The 27,201-nt window shown below is 38.6% G+C and overlaps 1 protein-coding gene across 1 annotated transcript in view; it reads left to right on the forward strand.

Annotated features, from left to right (window-relative positions):
• Positions 1 to 27,201, forward strand: part of DST (dystonin) — a 407,480-nt gene that overhangs the window by 110,076 nt on the left and 270,203 nt on the right. Inside the window, exons 5-7 of the mRNA XM_042457373.1 lie at positions 4,783 to 4,844; positions 18,964 to 19,053; positions 24,925 to 25,002. Of these exons, the coding sequence (XP_042313307.1) occupies positions 4,783 to 4,844; positions 18,964 to 19,053; positions 24,925 to 25,002 (230 nt within the window). The remainder of the gene's footprint in view (positions 1 to 4,782; positions 4,845 to 18,963; positions 19,054 to 24,924; positions 25,003 to 27,201) is intronic.

Consider the following 27,201-nt stretch of genomic DNA (forward strand, 5'->3'; position numbering starts at 1 on the left):
ACAGTAAGGGCTGTTCGACAGTGGAACACACTCCCTCAGAGAGTAGTGAAGTCTCCCTCCTTGGATGTCTTTAAACAGAGGCTGGGTGGTTATCTGTCGGGGATGCTTTGACTGAGAGTTCCTGCATGGCAGAATAGGGTTGGACTGGATGGCCCTTGTGGTCTCTTCCAACTTTATTATTATTCTTTCTCACTATTTTGGAGGGCCATTTCCTTCCTGAACAATGTGGGATGGTGCTTTGAATGCTGTGGGGCAACGGAGGAGAGGGCTGGAAGCTTACGTTCTGTTGTTGTTGTGTGCCTTCAAGTTATTTCTGCCATATGATGACCTTAAAGTGAATCTATCACAGGATTTTCTTGGCAGGTTTCTTCAGAGGTGGTTCGCCATTGCTGTCCTCTGAGGCTGAGAGAGTGTGACTTGCACAAGGTCATCCAATGTTTGTTTTTGTCCTCCCATGGCTGAGCAGGGATTGGAACCCTGGTTTCCAGAGCCATAGTCCAATGCTCAAACCGCTACACTACACTGGCTCTACATTATCCTATGATAGAAAACTGCTTTTGGGCAATTCTTTCCTCTCCAATCAGTCTTATTTTGCATAACCCACCATTGTACAGGAGGACTTCCCAACCACACAGATGGATTGAAAGCTAGGGGAGAGGCTGCAAGGAGAAAGATGTGACAGGCAACACTCCTTATGTGAACCTCTGCAAGTTATTTTAGGGCCTAAGTCTAGATTTTGTTAAGGTATCCCTCTTTTTAAAAAGCAATGTCTTTACCTCTTTATATTTAGGACAATGCTCTTATATATAACACATTTTTAATAGGCATATTTTAAAACTGTAGTTAGGCTCAATCTGGAAGTAGCATAGGGATTTTAAAATAATTTCTAATGTTCACATTGGGACATTTTCTCTGCCCTTCATCTGGGAAGTAAAATTTGAGTGTGTTGGGGAGTGGTATGGGTGGGGAATCACAATAATTTTTTTCAATTAAAAAAAATTGGGGTAGAGTGGGATGTGGATTAGAAATGGTGGTGGTGCAGCTTTTCCTTTTCCTGTCATTACCAGTAGTGGCACCAATAGAGTTCCTAGGTTTGCAGCCTAGCTGCCAGATTGTATAACCTGCAATGCCTCAAGGGAATCCTTGTTCTAGGGCTTGGGGAAAAATATGTAGCCCTTCAGATGTCTTTGAAGTGCAACTCCAATAATCCCTCAGCATTGCATAGTGGTTTGAGTATTATACAGTATTATGACTCTGGAGACCAGGTCTTGATTCCCAGCTCAACCAGGAAACCCACTGGATGATCTTGGGCAAGTTGCATGTCCTCAACCTCAGGTGAAGGCAATGGCTAACCTCCTCTTGCCAAGAAAATCCCATGATAGGGTTGCTGTAAGTTGGAAACGGCTTAAAGGCACACTACAATAACAAACAACAAATTGTGTACACTGGTGAGGAGTGATGGATATTGTGAGCCAAAAACATTTGGAGAGTCACGGTTCTCCACCCTTGTCCTTCGGTATAGTGTGTGTGTATTGGATGGAGGAGGGAATGGCAGGGCCTTGTTCTTTTGTGCCAGAAATGGGTGCAGTTTCAGTCATCCCCAGGAGTAACACTGACAGGCATTACTGCCATACAATAAGTATTATTGTTTATAAATGATGAAGCAGATTGTACACAGTAGACAAAAATTTCAACTGTTTTTGTGTTGAGGTCCAACCTCACACTCAACAGTAGAACTGGGCCACTGAACTAATTCTATCCAGGCTGTCCCTGGCTGGTGATAAAATTAATTCCCCATAGCTGGCTATATGAGGCCCCTAGAGTTCAATCCCTCTAGGGTGACGCTAATAGAAAGTGGACTTCCAAGGTTTATAAAGTACAGAAACAAACGAAAACATAGTGGGAAAAGTGAGCCATCTCCTGCCATTAACTATGAATTGTGCAAACAGTTTAATAACAAAATGCAATTTACTCTTCCAGTCCTTTCTCAGCTTTCATATCTTTTCCCAGCCTTAAACATATGAACTAATGCAAGAAAAAAAAAGGATCCTAACAATGTTAACAAATCACCTTTTTCATAGATTCATAAAATCACGTAGTTGGGGGAGATCTCAAGGGTCATCCAGTCCTAACCCCTGCCATGCAGAAGTACACAAAGTACCCCTGACAGATGGCCATGCCCTCTGTTTAAAAATCTTCAAAGAAAGAGACTCTACCACTCTCCAAGGCAGCATGTTCTACGGTCGAACAGCAATTTAGAGCAGGTTTCTTGCTGTTGTTCCTGTTTTATCTTAGTCTCCGGCTTCAGGAACTTTAACAGAAGTTAGGTGGATAGAGAATATAATATTAACAATATTTCATCATAATTGAATAGGACTCAGAAACAAAATGGTGCCAGAGGGGCATGAAATATATAATTCCAACATTATATCATCTGTACTGAATAGGCTTCAGAAACAAAATTGCAGACAGTGTGCTTATTTTTAACTTTAAGGTCCTAAGGAGCCTCAAGTCAAGTTACTGTAATGACCACATTTCCCTGGAGATATACCTACACACTTTAGTTCATCACTAGAGGCCTGCTTTTATTGTGACATTTGGTATACAGGCATATGAAATTAGACTTTCCTGGTTATTAAATCTCACCTATGCAGACAATTATCCTCTCCAAGGAGGCCTACCTTGTCAGTCTTTGAACACCTTCCAGCATTTGGCTAGATGTTCTTTAGCAGAGTGGTTGTAGTGTGGTTGAAGCCGGCACAGTTGTATTTGACAATTTTCCTGCAGTGGTGTTTACTTGGAATGTGAAGGACTAGATATTACTGGCTTTCTTAATTTTGTATTTTTATTGACTTTTACTATTTGTGGTGTTAATTGCCTGATACAAAATCACAAGTAGGCTGACATCCTATATAACTCAGCATAGAATGCTAGTTCCATATGTAGATCTATATTAGGCTGAACCATATACCTCCCCTGATTTTACAGTACAGCCTTTAAATCCTCATGGCGTGGCCACTCCATGCATCATGAAGAGCAGGCAGTATCAGAGAAAAATCTGCCTATGCCCCCGTAGCCAGACACAAAGTAATTACATCAGCAATGAGATCCTCTGAGGTTCTCTGAAGGTCTAATCACTGCTGTAATAATTTCATGTCTAGCTACAGTACTAAGACATAGCCCAGTGCCACAAGGGATGGAGTAACCGTAGTGGGACTTCAGAGGAATGTATGGTAAGTACAGGAATGCTGTCACTTTGAGTGCAGCTGAGAGATGAAAGGAATACCAACCTATGCAGCACCCAATAAAGGGCATACACTGGCACAACAGGATTCCAGCTGAAACGGGTGTTTGCTTGAAGAGTCATTCTTTTTATACAATATTGCCAAAATTCGACCATATCTCTCTGCCTCTACTGCCAAGATCCTGGTCCATGCCATAGTGGTCTCGCAACTCGATTACTGTAACATCCTCCTGGCTGGGCTTCCTCTTTCTCACCTCCATCCTTTAATTTCTGTCCAGCATTCAGCTGCACGCATTATCACTTCTACCCACCGCTCTGACCACATCTCTCCTGTGTTGGCATCCCTTCACTGGCTCCTCCCCCCTTTCCACATTCAGTATAAGCTCCTGCTGTCAACGTTTAAAGCCCTCCATGGGCTGGCCCCTCCTTACTTATCAGACCTTATTTCTCCTCACCTTCCCACTTGGGCCCTCTGTTCTGGTAGTCAAGGTCTGCTGTCCCAGCCCAGGATTTCCTCTGCCCCATCCTGGATTCGCCCCTTTTCACTCGCTGCCCCTCACTCCTGGAACCTTCTTTCCCCACAAGCAAGAGCCATCACTTCTTTAACCAGCTTCAAAACAGAGTTGAAGACCATCCTGTTCAGAGAAGCGTTCCCAGGCATTGCATAATTGTCACTTGCTATTTGATGTTCTTTTGTTGTCTGTTTTATTGAATCATTTCCTGTATTGCTATGTATTTTATATGTATTATCCTACTAGAAAGGCCCCTTCCCCACCACCACTCCCTTCTCCTTTTGTGTCGTGTCTTTTTAGATTGTAAGCCTGAGGGCAGGGAACCGTCCAATTAAAAAGATTGTATGTACAGCGCTGTGTAAATTTACAGCGCTTTATAAATGAAGGTTAATAATAATAATAATTCTCCCTACCATATTTATAATTCAGTTGTAATTAGTAAGATGGCCAAGGCCCAGTTGAGTTGGTATTAAACCAGTTGTTTTTCTGAATTCAACGCCCTCCAAACTTATGGATGTTGGAAATTATTTAAGACTACCTAAATTATCTGTGGCCTACTTTGCTGTGGCATTTTCTCTGTCTCTGAACTGGAGGAGTTTGGATCTGGAGTAATCTAGTTCCTTCCATGCCTCTTCCCTTCTCTCCCTACTTTTCTCCTCATCTGTTGACAGATCTTAGAGAGCAGAACGATTGCTCTGTTGGCAAATCTCTCAGATCAACTGGTAGAAGATTCTGCCAACAGAAAGAGACATGTTACTAATCTTAAGTATTTGCAGCTGGCACATCTTTTCATTAGGATTTCACAACCCATTAGCATATTTGGTTTTCATTTCCTCTCCTCCGTAACAACTGGTTTTCTGATGATTTCTTGTAACAGATGCTCCACATAAGCTTATAATAATTTATTCCATTTTCTCATTTTCTCCCCTTCAGGTAATGTGAGACTTTTCAAGATAGCACCTCCAAGTCTTAGTAAGTGCTATTTTTAGAAATACTAAGGGTCTTTTTTCTTGTTCTCCATTTCAGATGAACGGGACAAAGTACAAAAGAAAACATTCACAAAATGGATAAACCAGCACCTTATGAAGGTCAGTTCACATGCATAATATTCCTACTTAATGCTATCTTAGGGATTGTAACGCCTGTTGTAGTTGAGGGAGAACATTGTGGGAGAACATCCCAACAGTGGAACATTGTGACATATTAAACTGAAGGTCACATGAGCTCAGTTGAACCATTGTAAAGTTAAAAAAAATCATGCAAGGGGAAGCATAGTCTGTCCGTGCTGTTGTTTGAGTTCATTGTCATCCACATATTGAATGAGTATCTTCTTCAGTGAGAAGTCTATTTTAGGTGGGGAGGGTCTGTTTATGATTAAGAAACTTGATTCTGTTGGGTTTTGAGTTGAGCAGAAATCCTAATAAATAAGTATTGCAGGCTCCCCTAGCCCCAGCAGATGTTCATTCTCCTGTTTGAGGATATGACAGCTGCTGAACCATAGGAAACAATAGAGGGGGAGCAGGGACAATAGAAGTGGTCCCTTTCTTCTCCTCCCATGATCCCAATTGTGTGGCGTTGAACATTTTTTGATGTGTACGTTTCCTGATGTATATTTACTTAAATGATACCAAAGTCACGCTTCATTCATGCTAAAATTCATGATACTAGTGAATGAATCTGTTAATTTGTAATAGCCTCATCTTAAGTATATTTACTCAGATTTAAATGCTCCTGATTTCAATATAGCTCATTCCCCTGTAATCCCTTTTAGGATTGCACTCCTAAGGCTGTGAATATTGGATATACTGGGCACCATTTGTAAGATTGTGAATATTAGATAATTGGAGGGATTTATTTGTTTGTAATGGAAGGAAAGAGGAATATTACTCTTTCCATGAACTATGAATTCATTTATGGTGAGGAATGATCACAAGAAAAGTTGAAACTTGTTTTAAAAAGTGATCTGGAAGCCCTGTCTAATTGGATAGTGACTACTGTGTGGTGAGTGAAATGCCTTTATACATGTTCAAAGACAGGGGAGTTATTGTTGGATTCAAGAGATGAAGCTCTGTTCCTCAAAAGAAAATTCAGGATCTGTATGAGGACTCATAAGATTTATCTTGGGGGGGGGAAGGGATGGACAACAAAGAGTGACAGCATGATCACAGGATGAGCCCTCCCTTGTAGCCTGTGCATGGAGCCGATCCTGTCCTTATAGGAAAGAAACCTGTAGAGTCTTCATCTAGTGGGAAGGAATTGTAGGGAGGGAGCAACAAGCAAAAAGGAAAGAGCTGGAGCGTATAGTCCCTAGATCTATAATGCACAATAGATGTTTGTGGCCTTGTGAGAGGAAAGAGAGGCTGGTGTCAATGGTTTAGGTTATACTCCCCCCCCCAATGAGAATAGAGAGATTTCAGTGACTTTGAGTACACATATCCCTCCTTGATATTTTTAGTTAAACATTGCATATACAGAAGGAAAGCAAGATAAATTGTTCCATGCAAATGATTTTTTCACAAAAGTCCCCAAATGCCAAAATATATCAAAAATGAGAAAAATTGTCTTACGATCTTGCCCAGCAGGAAGAAAACTTTTGAAACATGTGAGAACAAAATAAGCGAGAACAAAGTATGTCAGTTACATCCCTAACTGACAGGGTCATAGTTTTGACTTGGAGGAGTGTAGGATTTGATGGAAGTGTCTTAGAGAGTTCCTCTCCAGCAATGCTCTCATTTTGCCTGTTTCCCTATTGTGTGTCAGCCACTCTGCTGATATTTAGATCCTCAGTCAGTGAAAATCCAGCATAGGATTGCATCCAAAATACACTTTGATGTTTAGATATATGCCCCCACTCACAATTTTGTGGCATCTGGAGGTGAGATTATATTCCAAACCCTCTAGCAGTGGGTCAATGTGCAGAGTAAAATCATATCAGATAAATGTGCTTAATTAATTATTGGAAATCTTGGTGGTATTCATATTAACGATGTTAAAATAATCAGATTTTTCCTCTGTATTAATAACTTAGCAGGCTAATGCCGTTAATATATTAATTCATTCTCTTTGTTGTAGATTATTTGCAATTAACTTTTGATTAGCATGAACTATGATTAATATTTTATTATTTATCCTTGATAGTTATTAACATGTAAGACAATTTTACCAGCTAAAATCAGCTAAAGGTTTAAAATTAATTGATCCATTATTCAGCAAGCTATGTCTTGCTATCTGTACAACATCACTGTATGCAAATTAAGCTTTGAAAATATATTGGTTTCTTTCCTGCTCCCAGTGTGAATTATGCCACAAATCTCAAGAGAGTAGCATATATGGTCTGTCTGTATACACACAAGACAATGGCATAGTTATTGAATATGCCATATTACTTTACAAACTATTATTTTTCTGTTTTAGAAAACTTGGATTTTCCTTCACTTACAATTTGTCGTTGTGATTGTGAGTCACTTTTATATATAAACAAATAACATGTAGACAGATAACAAAGTGGTGATGACAGGTGGCTGCCTTCCCTTGTGATACCCATTCATCGCCCATTGATGTGGTGTGTTTTGAGTCATAAGCCAGCAAGCAGCTTGTAGCATTACAATGATTTTAAATATGTAGCTATAATGGTAGCTAGCTACAGGGTTGGGTTTGAAAATGTAATAAGTTGTTTTAAAAGTAACTTTCCATAGTCTGGATTTGGGATGATTGTACAACAGCCATGGCCACTTGATATTTCATGGATGATAAGAGATGTGTTGGACACTGTCTATATATTTTTTTGTACTTTGAAAAGGTTATTTTTTAAAAAAAAATAGCAAATGTTATTCTGTGTTGTACCTCCTGAGCACTTGCACAGCCATTTCAGGGATAGTAACAGAATAAATGCCCTTCATCTAATCAGTATCTTTGTCTTTGTAGGGCAGAATACATGCCTGTGTTCTGAAGCCTCCCCCAACAAAAAATTTGCATGCAGTGAGCTTGTCACAATTTCTTTCATTGGTTGTTATATTACTTTGGAATCTTGGTGCAGGATGTGGAACAAAATGAGACTTGGGGGCCATTCCTGTAAAGGCATATGATTCCTTTAATCGTTGCACTCTTTTCCATGGTGATTTTTACTGTCCCCATCTTAATTACTGTGTGGGCCTGGAGCCAGAATATCACATAAAAGCTCCTTTAATGTGCATTCAGGGTTCTCTATTTATTTGTCTATTCATCCATTCTGGTGCTTTGGTATAACTTTGTTCCAAATCCAGTGTTGGTATCACATTCTGACTGTGTGAAAGTGTTAATTGTGCATGGCACAGGTAATTGAAATAACATTATATAATAATGCATATACAGTGTTTAAACCAGAATTTTGTGTCTTTACTGAAAATTAATGTCATTGATTGAAATGGTCTAATGTGAGTGATTGTGACTGTACCAATGGGAATATTTAATCAAAATATTCTTGAAATATTTTCTTGAAAAAATAAATTTATATAAGCCTATAATTATCAAGTAAGAGAGAATATGTAAAGCCTCAATCCCATACATACACATCCCAGAGTAAGGCATATTGGACTCAGTGGGACTGACTTCAGAACAGAGGTGTGTATAGACTGACATCTCTACTTCAGAGTACAGATGTATGGGATCACATAGAATGCATGCAAGCAGTCCTTACTTATAATGCATTTGGCAGAAGCAGCCATGATCCATTGATTTCTTGTGGAAGAGTCTTGTACTTTCATCTGAAACTTTCTTGTTCATTCACTTTAAACAGAGGGGAGAATCCTATCCATGGGGAAAAGATGCACCAAAGTATCTGTAGAAATGTGAGCTGGAGGAGTGTGGGACTTTGTGCTATGGAGCCTGACTGTGTAGTGAAATAAACTGTACTATTACCCAGCATAAACATTATGCTGAAAAGCAAAGAAAAAAAGATGACATTTTGCCCAGTGCTGATGAGATGGACTTAATTATTATTTTTAGGGAACTGACACATTTCAGTTATACTCTGTAGCTGTGAGAATTTGATTTCCATATTCAAAGGTCCATGTGGTTGCCATTTAATTTCTCAAGATTTCTATTTGGGAAGCAGGACTTTGAGCTGTCTTTAAATAATTATTAAAGGCATTTTTTTCAGCACCAAAATTCATGCCCTTTTGTTGTTCGGCTGACGTGATTGTTTCCTCCAATTGTCACTGGTAAATTATGCATTTTGTTAATCTCTAAAATGATATTGTATAAATACAACCCTTTCCCCCACACTGCAGACTCAGTGATGGAAGAAACATTGTTGGTAAATGATAATCCAAGTGCAGTGAATAAATGAAATCAAATTACAATTTTAGGTAGCTTCTCTGACTCTCTTTAGTATAGCAGCCTGTTTCCATACTCATCTGCTTTGGAAAAGAACACTGGACAAGTGAAGTGTAGCGAAACAGCGCCATCTGCATCTGTAACACAAAGGTCCTTGTATCATAAAGCTGCTATCACAGAGAACAGCACATGTAATACGTGGGAAAACCAGATTGTACAGATATATGGCACCATGGGATCTCTCGGAAGCTTAAACCTAATGCACATTTTCTTTGTGACAGCAGGCAGCAGGAAAGATTCACTTAGCAAACACTTAGAGGCAGAGACTTTAACAAAAATATGAAACATTTAAAAATGTAATAACATCCCTGCAAGAGGCAAGGCGGATATTTGGGTTGTTGCCTAAATGATCAAAAGAACAATGCCAAGATAGGAGGAAGTGTACGTATGCGCATCCATTCTGTTGGGACTTCTTTGTTTGCCTTCAAGTCCTATATAGAAGCAGAATACAGCAGGAAACCAGATGCAATAGCTCTCAAATAAAATGGAAGCTAAAAGGTGCTTTGGGAAGTCATTTATATGTAGGCACACAGCAGCAGGAATACTGGATTAACTGGCAACATGAAGAAAGATATATCACAGGAAGATGGAATCAGCAGAAATCCTGTTTTGTTTTCAAACAAAATATGAGTATATGATGTCCTCAGCAGTGCCTTCCATTAGGCATACACTGTCCTCTCCAGCAGCTATGAAAAGTTAAAATCTGAAAAAATGTTGACCCTTTCACATTATACAAGGTAGGAAGCAGGAAACATCCCCCTTTGCTATAGGAATTTTATCATGCTTTCCAAATGAAATGTAAACAATTTTAATAGTCTTCTGTTACTTTAGCTTATACAGTACAGACAGAACAATTAGCTTTTAATGACGGGGAAGAGAGACCAGACACTGGCAAGGTTATCTCTATAGAAACAATTGGCAAAATTCTGATAATCTAGAGTGATTAAAAAACCTTTTAATAATCATATATACATTTTCCCATTTTGTTAAAGCACACCAGAAAACCACCTTAAGTAGCAGATGCTAAAAAAAAATAAAATACTATTATTATAGGTTTGTGGGTGATTGCTTGGAACTTGGCTTTCTTAGTGTTGGAAAACTGTCTGAATAGTTAAAATCCTCATTTTAAAACTGGTTTAAAACTATTTATGAGATTGCATTGGGGAAGGGCAGAATGAATGAGGGGTTGGTTGAATTGCTTCTGTTGATAATTTTGATAAAAATTAACATGATCATCAGTGAGGGAGATGGCAAGTTTTTTTTGCTAATGAGGATAAAGTGAGAACTTGTGTACAGGCATACCTCAGTTAACACAGCTTCTGACAAAGAAACTCCTTTCTACAGGAGTCTCAGCCCAGCCCCGTCTTGTCGCTGCCTTTTCTTGTGATCTTTGTAGCTGATTGTTTTTGTTTGTTTTATTATTTTTTTAGCACCGGCATTGGGAAAATTGTAAAGTGGGGGAAGAGAGCTGGAGATAGACAGACTTTCAGTGTAGCTTTCAGGAGGAGGGCAACCAAAATGGTTGAAGGGTCTGGAAACCATGCCCTATGAGGAACGACTTAGGGAGCTGGGGATGTTTAGCCTGGAGAAGAGAAGGTTAAGAGGTGATATGCTAGCCCTGTTTAAATATTTGAAGGGATGTCATATTGAGGAGGGAGCAAGTTTGTTTTCTGCTGCTCCAGAGAACAGGACCCAGAACAATGGATGCAAGATCCAGGAACAGAGATTCCACCTCAACATTAGGAAGAACGTCTTGACAGTAAGAGCTGTTCGACAGTGGAACACACTCCCTCGGAGTGTAGTGGAGTCTCCCTCCTTGGAGGTCTTTAAACAGAGGCTGGATGGCTATCTGTCGAGGATGCTTTGATTGAGAGTTCCTGCATGGCAGGGGTTGGACTGGATGACACTGGTGGTATCTTCCAATATGATTCTATACCTACTATAGCTGTGTGTGTTTATGTACAACTGGCAAGGTAAACAGCAACTGCCTCTAGAACCACTCACTGAGCATGTGTGAAGTGCAAAAGAGAAAGAAAAGAGGAAAACAGATTATCCTGCCTTATCAGCTACTCTGGCATGTTGATTTTTTTTTTTGGCCACCAAATGGAAATCATAAGAAATATGGAGGCTGTTGAAAGGGAAAAAATAATAATCTTGGGATATATTTTAGAAGAAGTTTTCAAGAGGTCTCTAGAAGATTTAAAATGTTTTAGTCTACTTATGCAAGGTTCTGAAAAAAAAAGTTTGCTCAAGCATTATTTATTTAATTTATCTGCCACTTTTCTTCCAGAAAGGGACCCAAGGCAGCTCACAGATAAAGTTGTTTAAAAACTTTACAATAAAACATTTTAAAACAATTAAAATTTCCATTCTAAAAACTGTATAAAATCACATAAAACATACACAAGTTAAAAACATAAATAGAACGTGTTGAACTGCTCTTTCTTTTTGTAGTGTAAAAACTTATCCCCATGCTTTCCAAGTTATTTCTACCTCTGGTGTCAACATTTCAGGTAAAGACATAAAGCTCAGGATTATATCTACTTTATATATACCTGTACTAGCAAAATGCCCATCATTGCAGGTGATGTGTAGATGGAAGGAGCATGTACATAACTGGGTTACACAATAGCCTCAAGTGTAGGTCTTTAATTTTGCCCTTAAGTGGAAAAACAATTAAAGATGTGCACTCAAGAACACTACTGGACTGGGCCAGACTCTATTATTAGACAGAGTGATAGCCTAATGCAGCTGATTTTATAAGACCTATGCAATGTATTATTATTATAGTTTTACTATGGGGAGTGGGAGAGGCGATCATAGGATTTCCTGTCTCCGGTTCCAGAATAACTTCTCTAGCCTTTGGTACAATACAGTTTAACTTGGGGGAGGTTTGCTAATCTGCCTCGAGCAGCAAATTGTCTTGGTTTGGCATGCTTAGACTTCAGTGATCGTAGCTGCACTGAAGTAAACCATGTGATTATTCTCATCCTGGATTGTGTTTCTTTGCTGCACTGAAAGGTAACGAGCTGTTATATAGAAGGAGCAGCAAAATGTTGGAAACTATTTCTTACTTTATACTGTATTTGTTTTACTTATTTGAAGATAATTAGAGCCATCTAGAAGAGCAGCAGCTGCACCAACACCACTGCCATCTGAAACTTTCTATTAACTATTGTATCAATGAAATCTTTAATACAATCTGGAACTTTAAAAGAAAGTAATCACTCAAAATGCTCAAACAAAAATTCAAAGATGGCCTTTCATCTTCCTTCTAAAAAATAATAAAATGCAGGTACAGTATGTCAAATCTCATTAGTGAAAGGGAGTTTGATGGTGTGCCACCACTAAAAGGGCCATGTGCCAATCAACCAGTCAGACACTCGATTTTAAGAGGAAGGCCTCAACAGGTAACTATCACATGGGAAGAGGGTTCATATGCAACTGCATTTATATAGCTATGCCAGTAATCCAGTCCTCCAGAATCCTATCTCCATTGATTTCTCTTTGCAAATCTATTGGCCATATGAAAAATCTTAGGGTTAGTTAAAGCCATGAATGCTTTTAGTGCTGGAGGTAGTGAAGGCAAGAAGTCAGTCAGTTGGCATTGCCAGTTTTGGCCACGCATTTCTAAAGGTTTGGCTAGCCTATTTGTGGAATAGAAATGCCTAAAGATAATTGAGGACATTTATGAGATGCCTGCATAAACCACATTCAGATATTTCTTCTTGTTTTAGACTCTCAGCTGTGCTGTGGTCCGAACAACTGTCAGTGAGTCTGCCCAGGGCAAAGCAGTATTTTAGCAAGGCCAGTGAACAGACAGAACTGTGTCATGAGCCATATAAAGTACTTAGGCAAACAGATTTTCATTATGAAGGATTATTTAGAAATGAAAGATTATTTTGAATTCAGGTGAGGATTTGCTTAATTTTGTTGCTGGTATATCCCATTAAATGCAGACTTCCTGTCCATAAATATGTTGAAGGTAAACTTAATATAAAGTACCTGTAACAATTTACAGCAGTCTTAATTGGTGGAAGAGAAAAACCATATTTATTCAAAATAAATATTTCCTTAGCAAATTCTTCCAATTCTGTGAATAGCCACTGTTGCCTTGCTTTGTTCTTTTAGGCAGTTAAATATTTCTGCCTTGATTTTGACAAATGCCCTCTGCCTCTCCTCCAATTATGGTGTTAAACAACTCTTCTCCCTGAAGGTTGGTACCCTATCTCTAGCCAAGTTGGCAGGCTTCCCACAGCCAGCTGTGCTATGAATGTTGTGCAAGTTGGCCTGCCTGAGGCACCACATACCCCTGCCCTGAGATTCTCACAGTAAATCTTGAAGGTTCTAACAAACTGCAGGCTGCCCTGGAAATCCAAAGGATTTCACTGGCAGTTTCATTGGCAAGCTTGCCTTGTTCCCAAATAAGTATGCATCCTGGGCTTTACAGGGAATGTTAAGAAGTGGCAATAATAAGTGCACCACCAAGCATATTAGCATATAAAAAGATATGCTTTACCTATTTTGCATCTTTCAAAGGTTTTTGATTTGTAATTGAGTAATGTGAAACTTGTGTTCACTTTTATTTCTTAGAATTATGAGAGAACAAAGGGTTACTTCTTTTTCTTGCTAGGAAGACTGCTGAGAAAGGAAAACAACAGTTTCATAAATTGTGAAGCCACACATGTCAGCAATGTTGTAATGCCTTGACTTTCCTGACTTTGCTTTGTGAGCAAAGTATTTATAGACAACAACTATTAATTTGGCTACAGTCTTTTCTCCACATTTTCTAAGTCCTGGGAAAATGTAAGTCCTTAAATCTACATCTGACTTGGCCATTTTCACTATTGTATAGGCTGCCCACCTTTAGAAAGGCAGGCAGTCATGATGATGGTGGTGGTGATGGTAGCTAGAGATAATTTATTGAGTCTGTTTCAGGATGAGTTTGTAAATGTTGTTTTAATTAAAACAAAATTTAGAGCTAAATCTAGTTGTTAGTCTCAACTAAAGCAGAAGTTTAGTCCTATCTATAGATGCATAGATTGAATGAAACTTGTTAAATGATTTATTGGGTCTGTTTAGTTGTGATTAATAACTGAATTTAACCCATGACACTAAAAGCATTATTCACCATGGTAAGAACAAGTTTCAGTAAGCCTTGGGTTCCAGAACTCCTTCATCCTTATCTGTTGCCATAAGAGCTGTGAGGAGGGCTCAGATGTTTTGCTTCCATTTCATAATACAGTAACTGCAGTTTGACATGCTGTCTAAACAGGAGAGCCATGTTCTTCTTTATGCATCACAAGTATAGGTCTGCACCTGCGTAGATTAGTATTTGGATATATATAATTTGTGCTTAATCTAAAATGGAAGTAGAAGCTTTGATATCATGGTCATAGTTTAAATATGCCAGTATTTGACCTGAAGCAAGGTCAAGTCAGATATGGCGACGCTCTCTCAGAGCCCTTTCGAATAACTAATGGTGTGAAACAAGGTTGTGTTCTCGCTCCAACTCTATTTACAATCTTCTTCAGCATGATGCTCCAAAGGGCTATGGCATACCTCGAAGAAGAAGACGGCATTTATATACTCTACCGTACTGATGGTAGCTTGTTTAACTTAAGCCGTCTGAGGGCTCGCACTAAGACTCTAAACTATCTAGTCCGTGAGCTGCTTTTTGCTGATGCTGCCCTCGTTGCCCATACGGAAGCAGCTCTGCAGTGCCTAACATCTTATTTTGCTACAGCTGCAGAGCTCTTTGGGTTGGAAGTCAGTCTGAAGAAAACAGAAGTTCTCCACCAGCCTGCACCACAGGAAGAACACTACCACCCCCACATCACTGTAGGCAAATCTGTGCTTAAGTCCGTCCAGCAGTTCACCTACCTGCGAAACATAATCTCTTCAGACGCCAAGACATATAGTGCATTCAGAAGTTGGAGTAATAAACACTTGAGGCTAAGCACAAAAATCAGTGTGTATAGAGCCATTGTACTATCTATTCTCCTCTATGGGTCTGAAACATGGGTCACCTATCGCCAACTCCTTTCATCAGCGCTATTTGCGCACAATTCTAAATATACACTGGATGTGTATATTTAGTGACAAATGTCCTTGAGCAAGCAGGGATCACTAGCATTGAGGCCGTGCTATTGAGATCGCAGCTGCGCTGGGCAGGACATGTTTCTAGGATGATGGATCATCGCCTCCCAAAAATAATATTCTACAGTGAACTCTCCACGGGTCAGCATAAGAGGGGCACCCCAAAGAAGAGATACAAGGACTCCCTAAAACAACATCTTAGGCTTGGCCAAATCGATCACCAACAATGGTCCGCCCTGGCCTTGCATCGGGAAGCATGGAGACGCACTATCTACGATGCTGCAGCCTTTTTCGAAAACGCATGCCAAATGATTCTCGAAGAGAAACAACACAGAAAGAACCACAACCCAGAAACATCACCCAAGGAAACATTCTGGTGTGCTTTCTGCAACTGGACTTGTTTATCTCAGATTGGCCTTTTTAGTCATCAACGCACTTGTAGAAAGCGCGGGATGAGTCCTTCCTGAATCTTCATTCGTGAGGAAAAGCCAGAGATCTGACCTGAGTAGGCCACAAGGAACCCACAGAACTGATGTGCTAACTTCCCCTGGAAGTGGCTTGACTGGACCATCCATAGGAGTATGTGGAATTACCAGTGGGCTTCTACATCTGTCTCTGTAGGGTGGAAGGAGTGATTAAGTGAACTGTTACCTCCATGTCGGCTTACCTACATAATTTCATAAGGTCCTTTTTCAGCTATTCACTAAATTAGAATCATTGTTTTTGTATGTTAAAAATGGAAAGAATAGGGATATGCCCGAGGAGTAAGAAAATGCCACTCCTGGCTTCTTTCAACATCCTTATTTCCTTAAGGATAAAATGTCAGAGGTTGCATGTCATCAGTGGGCAAGACTGAGGGCAGTGGCAGATGAGGCCAGTGGCTGGTGGGTCCAGAGCCCAAAGTGCACCCAACCATTTCCTTCCTCCCTTTACCATTTCTTTTCTTTTCTTTTTAAAACTACCACCCACGTCTCTTTCCCTCCCCATCCAGTAGTCTGTTAGAGGCAGGAGAGATTGCTCTTGTAAAAGGTCTGAGCTGATTTCACAGAGAAAGCTTTTGAAGGTTGGCAGTGGTTACCCACCGGTGATGTAAATTCTTGTTACTTTGTTCTTGCATTCTTGGTGTTTAGCAACTCTGTTCTGTTCCTAAGATATCTTCTCCCTCCTCCTCCTTGCTCTCACATAGCATCCTTTGAAGTCTGCTAATTTAAAAGTTAACAGACACACCTAGAGGCAGTCAAGCTCTGACAGAGTGGAGAGAATAAAGCTATGACTTTGACACTATTTCCCCACCTTCAGCCTTTTCTGTCATTTCTCTAAATCTACAAACAGCTCCAGCTTCAAAAAAACCTCTGAAATATATTAGGGCAATTAGACAAAACATTCTTACTATACTTGATAATCCTTGAATATATACAGTGTAATTATCTGAAAAATAGGATTACTTTGTAGGAAATCATTGAAATAGGAAGGCATTTGGTTTGGGTGGTTAGGCATTGCATATTCATTAGGTTATTATCAAGAGTAATAATTATTCAGTAAGATTCATATTGCCAAGGGGTTGTCACAGTTAATTTATATTATTCCAGTACTCAGATTTTAAGAAAAAAATAGAAAATTTCAGCTTACTGATCTCTAATAAAGTGATTTTAAATATAATTCACAATGTTTGAATTCAAGATTTGCTGTACCTCCTAACCTAGTTCCTTAGATCTTCCATTCCAACACTATTATTTTACCTGGTTTATAGAGGTCATTCTGTACACCTGTAATTCTCTTACATTCTCCACTGCCTTCATAATTTCATAGGAAAAGAAGAAAAGACATACGAGAGATTGTTGGTGAAATTGCTGTCTTAAATCTCCACTTGTCCTCAACTATCTATTTTGTTTAGATTAGAAAGAGAAACTTTCAGCCTGAGGAGGCTCACCATCCAGCCAAAATAAACGTTTGGGCAAGTCCTACTCCTAGAGCAGGGTCTGGCAAAGGATGAGTCATGGCCCTTCCAAGTGATGACAATCTCAGTCCTATTCCAAATATGCATTAGAAGCCAGTTTTCTGTAGTATTTGAGCAGCTGTACAGGTGTCAGCAGACACCATGCTAAACATTAAAGCAGTACTTTATACTCTGCTCTTCTTGGTATGGAACATGTATCTTTTTAATGGGTGAACACATAAGGTAGTTTCTGAAATCCAACTTTTAGTTTCTCTGGTTAGTTACATATTCTTACATCTAGATACCGTAAATCAGAACATTGCATATTAAATGTCTTGTTGCCATCCGTTAGATTCACTTTTGGAGTCCAAGCAGACAAAGATACTCCATTCATCAGATCAATATAGTTGAACAGTATGTTCTGTTGGTGAATACAAGTAAGGTATATTATAGTCACTGATGTTTGTTTTGTTTGTGTGTGTAGGTTGTGTGCCTTCAAGTTGTTTCTGACTTAGAGCCAACCCTAAGGCCAACCACTCATGGGGTTTTCTGAACAAGATTTGTTCAGAGGAGGTTTGCCATTGTTTTCACCTGAGGCTGAGAACCTGAAACTTTCCCAGGATCACCCAGGCCAAACTGGGAATCGAACCCTGCTCTCCAGTTATAGTCCAACACTCAAACCACTACTCCATACTGGCTCCCAATCACTGATATATACTTTAAATATGTATTGGAATGGAACAGTTACAGGACCATATTTTACAGGTGTGGTTTACACTCAGTATACAAGAGATACTGAGAAGAAGAATAAGTGTTATATATAGCATCTCTGGAACTCTGAAAAACAGAATTAATGTACTTTTCCCTGTAGTTTTGAGGAAACAGACCACAATTTTGAGTTTGCTTCCACCTCCAAGAGCATGTCCTTAGCAGAGTTCTGCAATTGAATGCTCATCAGTAGATGGCAGGATCAAGCAAGGACTTTGATTGATTCCCACCTCTCTGTTGCCTCTTGTGCTCCTGAAGATCTGCTCTAGAATGCTCTGGGACCTTTTGGAAAAATGGGAGTGTTTATAGGGAAAGAAGGAAACCAGCATATTTTCTGGTGGCGTGATCCTTCCCTGGGATCTGTATCCTAGGGTTTGTTACATTTATCGGTGATCAGTTAAGATCCATGCCTTTGACTATACGATAAGTCATGTAAAATTGCCACAGGTCTAGACCCCCGCTCCAAATGACAATAATGAAGTCAGACTAAAATAAAAGACTAAAAGGGGACAATTGAAGGTATTCCTCATATGATAATAGTATAGATGAGAGGCTCCTTTACAGATTCATCACAAATTGGGTTCTCAGTTAGGTCAGTGAAATCTCAGGTAAAATCAGCTCAGTCCACCAAATTAATACCTGAAAGAAATTATCACGTTTTGAGAAGCCATTGTAAATACGTCTGTTGTAACAAGCCAACTGTCTTGAATAGATGATATGAATACACATTTGCCTTGATCACAGCATTCAGCATAGTCCATGTCAGGTTCAGATACTATTTCCCTTCAAATATATTTGCTTACTGCAGTGTTATTGACATTTTAAATATGGTAACTTTCTAAGTTGCTTGTACTCATAGAACAACTGGATTTATTCATCTACAGTACAACTGCTATCTTAATGGGTAGTTATTTGTTGGTAAGCCTCACTGAACTTAGTGGGACTTCAAGTCAAGTTTTCTTCATAGGCTCTTACATAGCTGCTGAAAAGAGGCAATATCTTCTTGATCTTGCATCTCATTTTCTTTACAGGTTCGCAAGCATGTGAATGACCTGTATGAAGACCTGAGAGATGGACATAACTTGATTTCTCTTTTAGAAGTTCTTTCAGGAGATACCTTGGTGAGTTTTCAAATTTTTGTTCAAAAGCCTTGGGCCTCAGAATATTTGCTTAATATTGATTGTTGGGTTTCTCTTAATTCACTGTTTCCATAGCTGGGGGAATCAAAAGTAAGCTTAGTTTCAGAATTGCATAGAATTTTTGGATTCTGACTTGTTTTCCCATATTATTTGTTGCTCCCCCTGTATAATGATAAAACTTGTTTTTGTAATGAATTTGTCTTTATTTATTTATTTTTATTTATTTATTTATTAAAAATCCTCATATATAAAGTGGGATGCTAAATATTCTTTTCCTGTTAAAGATTCCAGTTTTACAAGTAGCAATGGGGGGAAATCCCCACACGCTCCCACCTCTAATTGTCTTAACACTCCCTCTTGGTGTCATTCTTTTTGTTGTGAGCATTACTACTTCCCTTGCTCGGCACTTGTTCCCTTCATTATATTCTTCTGTTCATATTCTTCTCTTCATTTGTGGTCTGTCTTGTGTCTTTGCTCTCCTGTCTCCTGTCTATTATGTTCATTAGCCAAGGGAGCGAGATTTTTTGAAGACCTTACGGTTGGTGAGTTCAACAGAAGCATGCCCGTTTGAACAGCATGAGGATGAGGAGGATGAGGATAAGGGGGTAGGTGCCGACCCCCATAACTCTACTACTGTAGTATTTGAAGAGTGGTACTGCTAACCTGAAAGTAACTCTGTAGTGTGGTGCTGTGTGGTGGTTCTTTAGAAAGGATTGGGCATTTTTGTGTTTTGTTTGTGTGTGTATATGTGTGTGTAGATGGGAAATGCATCTATTGGTGAATAATATTAGTACTGCCATTGACTTTGGGCAATCCATCAGGACCCTCTGAAATGACTAGGTATGGAAAGCCTTTCGTATAGATTGCCCTCCGTGGCTGGTGGATTGCCCGTCTTTAAAAGTCCATTTTCAAACTGCAAGAACTTTAAATCATTTCACATGTATTTTTTGTTTTGCACTAATGCCACAGTTGTACAAATAATTATTTTAAAGATGAATGATGCCAAAAATTTAATAACCTTTAAATGAGGCAATGTGATTGTGTCATATCACATGCAGCTACTACAACCCCTTTAGGCAGAAGCAACAAAGATCCCCACACCAAGGAGTTTAAACAGTTTGGAGAGACAACACTTTTAAACTGGAGAGAGCAAGGATATTGAGGGACAGAAGTGATAAAATGTATTTCTGATCCCACGGATTTCAGTGGATCTGTGGACAGGATAACTCACTGGCTGAAGATATAATAATGATTGCCTGGTAGATAGATTATAGAGATCTGAATTATGCTTCATCAAATTGGTTCCTTAATTTTTTTATAGGATATATTTTTATAACAGGTAATGCTGAGTTAGAATTTTAAATGATGCTCTTTTGTCTTCCAGATGGACAAAAATCTACTTATAAACAATCAGTATGCCAAGATACTGAGTACTGATTTGTCCCAAACAGGTTGCTTCATTACTATAAGAAATTGGCATTTACAATTTTTTTCTCCTACCAAAAGCTGAAAGATCTTTTGAGGTCTTCTGTTCTTTTGAACCCACTGCGTAATTTATCAAGGCTCAGAAAACATCTCAAAACATCTTTAGCTTTATGAGAATACATTGTGTTTATGAGAATACATTGGTGATCATCATAATATTACTACTAGTAGTACCACTACTGTTAGTCATGATTTCTGCAGACAGTACATTCCAGGCATTTTACAAATTATTTCTTCATTTATTTCCATTTATGAGTGCTTTGCCTGTTATTTTTCGATGCTAAGACTGTGGCCTGCTTCTCTGGCAGTAAGTTCCATTGAATTAATTAAAGCTTACTTTTGAGCTGACATGCTTAGAATTGCCTTATCAGCTATGTACCTCAATTATTAATTCATCAAAGGCCACATTTGGACATATTCCTTAAAGCACTTGCTCAGGGGTAATTTGTTTTAAGGAATGTTGTCTGTTGTCAAACTCACATCTCCAGGTCTATTGCCCCAAGCTGTAGGGAAATACACAGTACTAAGGGCAGGTAGGCTTAATGGTTTGCCCGAGTTTCCTTCTGCTATCAGAATGCACCTTTCATTGATTCTCCCTACAGCCCCTTGAACACACCTATAATCTTCTCTTTAAGGTGATGGTTCTCCAGGACTGTAAAAGTTATCTCCCCACTTCAACTACAATTATTACCTGCTAGATGGAAAGGCTCCCAACAGTGATAAGACTCTTTCCCTTTAATCAGTGGAGGTAAAGCACACTTAGTAGTGTGTTGGGTGGTATCCCTTAATTTCAGTGAAACTTTGATGGCAATGGCAAACCCCTTGAAGAAACTTGCCAAGAAAACCCCATGATAGGTTCACCTCAAAGTTGCCATAAGTTGGAAACAACTTGAAGACAAACAACAACAAAATATCCCAGTAAGTGGTTGCTGAACTTTTTTTGAAGCTAGACTTTTCATTTAATATATATACTTTCCCCATCCTATCACTCTCCCCTCTTTTTACATGTTTCTTTCTGGTATGTTTCTAATATACCGTAAATAAAATAAAATAAATAAATCTGATATTCCAAAAGAGCATGAAATGATTAGGGGTATATACTTGTCTGAACCAACTGGAGGACAGTTAACAACAAGAAACAACAACTTGTGTTATTGCTTTCTGAGCAATACAGATAATGTTGTCCTCTAGTTACAATGCTCAGTCTAGGATTTGAATGCTGCCAGTCCCTGGGCAATACTGTAGCTTCATTTCCACTCCTCCTGGAATGCCACAATGGATAGTGTTTGTTCATGTGATTAGGGATTCTTTTCATTATGCCTTTGGGCCCCACCAGATGACCCTTTGCCATAGGCCTCCTAAAACCTGTCACAGGTCTTGGGCAACTATGAAACCCCAAGCAGACTGCTTTTTACACAACAGTGATCTGTGTGGAGATAGCTACCAAGCAGCGAGAAGTCAGCTGATATAAGGGCTGTCAGAAGCTTATTTTTCTCAGTTTTATTCTCTCTCTCTTTGAGTATACACATATCTTCAAGTCTCTCTCTATCATTACGGTCTGTGTACATCACACATATGGCTCTGTGTCTATGCAAAAACAGAATTAAACATTTTCTAGCCAGCTGAGATTCTGAACAGTGTTTTGCACAGGTGTAGACCCATATGTGTGTCTGCACAGGTGGCCAACTGTTACAGACAAGCAACATGCCCTTCCTATTGTGCTGTGGTTTCTGAAAGAGTGGCTCTTTGGTACCCAGAACCCAGTTGGAAGAAGAACAGCTAGATTCTTGGTCTTACTGAATAGACATGAAAAAGAGGCAGCTTCTCCTGTTGGGCCTTGGATACCGGGGAGCCTATCTCAGGGCTCAGCAGGAGGAAAAGAAGCTTGTTATTGCCAAGGAGAAGAATAAAAGAGCAATTTGAAGGCTTTTGCAGTTGTATAAGCCAGTAAGCGCTTTCCTTTTTAGCTGAATTTACAGAGTTTTCTGAGGAAATACTCATTGCTGAGCTATAGACATTATTGTGCTGTATCATGCTTCTGCTCATTATTACGAAGGTTGGTGAAAAATCTAAAGTTAGGAAGAAGGGCATTCATATTTTGGGTATTTTCTCTTATAGATCTCTTTTGATGGTTAAGTGAATGATGCCTGTGTAATTCTTCCTCTCTGCGATTTTAAGCTAACTGCATGCTGTTCTGTCATGTTTATCATCAATCTGTTGAATATTATTTGTTTTCCTTAATAACTTCTTTAGCTTTCTTCCACTTTCTTGGTTTTATGCATGTTGTGTTCTGAAGCATTTCTGACAAAAAATGTTGCTAATTTTGGTAAAAGTTGAAATTTTGGTAAAAGTTGAAATTTCTGCAAGACAAAAATATACGGTGATTGGCTTTATAAGCGTTTCTTCCATGTGTGTTTGTCTCTCTTGTATTTACAATAAATTTGTGGTTGATGTACACATACACAATTCATTCAGAACTGATCACCTATATGGATTTTTCAAGAAAGGTTAATGAGCAGGATTTGGGATTACAGGATTTGAGATCAAAGATTTTTTTAATTAAAAAAGCCATATGTCTTTTCGAGTTCCAATTTATAATTTTCCACATATAATTTCCTACAAACTGTTCATATAGGCAGTTACATATATTACATATCTTATAAGCTATGAATCTTATGAAAAAAGTGAATCTGACAAACATGTGATGATAGTACAATTGATCATATTGGCATACTTGACCAGTTGTGAACCACAGTGGTAAAAACAGACATACCTCTACATAATGTGTTAAATGTCCCTTAGGGAGTACACAACATGATTTTCTTTTAGGATAATGGAAAATAGGGTGCATTCTGTATATATGGGAAAGATACTCCTAAGTAGTGAGTGTTGGTTGAATGTACCCTATTAACAAATAACATCACCTAGGTATATTCTTGTTGTGTCCCAGTAAGAACTACTCTTCCTTAACGTCTCCAAGTATTTTATTAAATTTGTGTAGGAAGCCCCAGTAAATTTAATAGAGATTGTATATCAGAAGCATTTTAACCAATGGTTGCCAAGGATGTGATGCAGAGAAGTGTGTCATGCCTGGATAATGCTGAATAATCTTTAAGCAAAATACCTGGTTGACCTTCAGATATCTCACATTGAATGTTTTGAAAGTATTTTGAGGAGCGAATCACTGGAAGAGTTTCTTTAAAAGAAAGCTCTTCAGGAATAGCCTACATTTTCATCAAAGCCTGTCTGCCAGCCAAGCTGCTTCCTAAACTTAAGAGAGTGCTATTTATTTAGGCATTTCTATACTGATTTTAATTCCCAGTATCACAAGATAGTTTGCAGTAGCACATATTAAAATTCATAAAATACATTAAAATTAAGTGGGGGCCCCCCCCCCCCCCGAAAGAGTAGTAAAACAATAAAACATATGATTAAGATTCAGGCTGGTGAGGAGGAAAAAACCTTAAAAGCATTTCATAAATTAAATGAGGTGAGCTAATTCTAGTATCTTTCTAAATTGTGGGGATGTGGATTGTACACACATCTCTGGATTATAATTTATGTTTAAAGTAGTAATTGAGGGCTTGATCCAGACAGCCCGAAGCACTTTTAAGAGATATTGATTTCTCCTAAAGACATTTCTGTTGTGTTTTACTTTCCCACTGAAGTGAGTGGACCAAAGGTGTCCTTCACTGTGCTCCGCAAGGTATGTTTTAGACTCACATTGTTACTGTGTATCTCTCATAACTGCCCTAATGAACAGCTAGAGAGGAACATACGGTCTGTACTTTACCAGGATGGCCTATGCTGAGCCAATATCTCTGTGTGATCTTTGATCTCCTGTGCCAAAATTTCACTGGATTCCAGCAGGCCTACAACATGAAATCAGACATTTTGGATGCCTTGCAGTTGAGTTATCCCACAACTCAGAATGGGCACATTTGTATTACATGCAAAACATGTATGTGTGCATTTTATTAAAGGGAAAAACAGCATTATGATGTTCTGCAGTTGGACACCCAAAAAATGTATGAGTAGATCCCTATTTCTGTTTTAGTAGCGCTCTTTAGCATATTGCATCAATATAAAAAAATATTTTCATGAAGCAAATGCCAGATCATTTCCCAGTTCCTGTGGTCCTGAGATAATGTGGGAGTCGTTGGGAGAAGTCCACACTGGTGAGGACTTTCTGTAAAATTTAAATTGGAATAATTTGAATGCCAGAGTCATTAGATTTCATTTAAATCCATTTCTTAAAAATCTTTTGAGTGTTCGGAATATTTAAAATACAGTACACAATTCTAAAATGGTATCACTTGTTTTCTATGTAGCATTATAGAAAATGCAGTCTTCATTTTCTGTTTTTAGCCCAGAGAGAAAGGCCGGATGCGTTTTCACAGACTACAGAATGTACAAATTGCACTTGATTATTTGAAAAGACGGCAGGTAAGATATTATAGGAGCTAAGCTAACACTTATTAATTAGTGACAAAGCACAAATGCATTTTTAATGCTTTTGTTTGTATGCTTTAAAATTAACAACAATAAAATATTTTTCAATGATGATATTTGGATTGTCTGGTTAAAAATAATAATAAATGTAAGCCGCCCTGAGAGCCATTAGGGCTGAAGGGCGGGATATAAATACCTAAATAAATAAAAAGAAGAGAAGGAGGATTGCAATAGTCTCATTGACTGACCTTTGGTAATATATCATTCTATATCTTCTCTTACTTCTTCATACAGTAATTTGGTGATCTCTGCTGAAAATTTGGGTGTAGGGTGGTTCCTAGCTCTGGCCATGAGCTCTCTGTGATGAAATACATTATTCATGGCCCTCACACAACACTCACTTTGTTCTTCAGTATTTTTTCCCTGCCAAAGCAGAGGGGGGAAATCAATATTGCAAACATTCCAGAATTGCATGTCCCATGAGAAAAAGGAAAAAAAAGTGTAATAGAGCACCAGCAGTCAGATAGAGCTAGGTTGAAATACTGTTCCCCTGAAAGAAAGAAAGAAAAAAACTTTGGTTCAAAGTAGAAAATTAGGTTGAGCTAACCCCACCCCAGCAAGAAAATTTGGGCTGCAGATCACCCTCTCATGTTAATTCAGAATGTGGCTATATTGATAAGACTGTTCTTGTTATTTTAATTTCTAACCCAGATCTCCCCAACATGTCTGATGTTAACGGTCTGTTTGTGCCCCAGAATAGTATTTTGTAAGACAGTTGCCCTGATCCTTCTGTTTGAAATGTTAGTAGGAAAAGGTGTTTTATTTATTTATTTTAATATGTGTTAGCACTGAAAGAAAGAGAGCCATCATGGCATAGTGATTTGAGTGTTGGACTACAACTCTGGAGACCAGGGTTCAAATTCCCACTTAGTCATGGAAACTCACTGGATCACCTTGAGCAAGTCACACTCTCTCAGCCTTAGAGGAGGGCAAAGGCAACACACTGCTGAACACGTCTTGCCAAGAAAAACCCCTGATAGTGAACCTTAGTGTCACCATAAGTCAGAAATGACCTGAAGGTACACAACAACAACAAACTGTAGGAAAGCTAGTTCAGCAGTCCTATAGAAATTAATATAGACTACAATATTGGAAAAGAGCCTTGTTCAACAAAATTTACTTTCATCTAAAAATGTGTTTGTATATGTATATGTATGTATACATGCATGCATATTTAAGCGATTTATATTTTGCCTTTCTCCCAAAATATATATGAATAATTTATACAGGACACTTGCAGTGCCACCTTCTGGTATTTATCATAATTACTACTGTATTTATATTGGTTCTTTTGTTATGTGCTAGGACAGTATTTGCTGCTTTTAGAAATAGTTTGACATTTATATATCCATCATTTTTTCATACTGAAAAGTAAATCAATTAAAAAGGTTACTAAGGTTCTCCACCAATATGGTGGCCTATAATTGAATAGGATCATTTAATCAGTTTTTCTGGAATGCTGATTCTGTCATTTCAATTTAGTATTATCAGAGATTGTATGCTTCTGATTTAACTAATTAGAAAAAGAAATGGAAAACTAATCCTGGCAACTAAGCCTTCAGATCTGCATTTTAACACTAGCAAAGTGTTTGCGAGGGAACGGAGGTGAAAAGAAATGAATAAACATCAAAGGTTTACATGTATAATTAGGTTTATCAAGGACAATGTGGTGTTAGTTGAGCTTCTTCCTCAAGGGCCATTTAACTTGCTCCCTGCCACTGAAATAGTTGTGCTTGGTTTCTGATAGTACATCCTATTGAGTTTACTAATGCTTTCTTCCAGAACATTAGGTATACGATTTATTTAACTCATTTAGTTGCTCCCAGGACAAATTGCTTAACGTTAAGTCACATTTAACAGTGATATAGATATGAGAGTATATTCCTCAGCTGAGAAATCTCTTAGCAAAATGCTGTGGCACGATACATGCTATTTCCCTTTGGGAAATATTTATCCTTGGTGCTTGCAGCAACAGAGCATGAAGATATGATGACGGCTAGGTAGGTAGGCTACCTCCGGAGTACTTTTAGGGCCGTTTTTGCCAATTTTGCTGCTTATCAGTCAAGCTTAACAGTTTGGAGACGTGGAATCATGTTATATTTGTAATGGTAGTCTGACAATGAACCATGAAGA

This window comes from Sceloporus undulatus, chromosome 1 (assembly GCF_019175285.1).
Source record: "Sceloporus undulatus isolate JIND9_A2432 ecotype Alabama chromosome 1, SceUnd_v1.1, whole genome shotgun sequence".
Lineage (NCBI taxonomy): Eukaryota > Metazoa > Chordata > Lepidosauria > Squamata > Phrynosomatidae > Sceloporus > Sceloporus undulatus.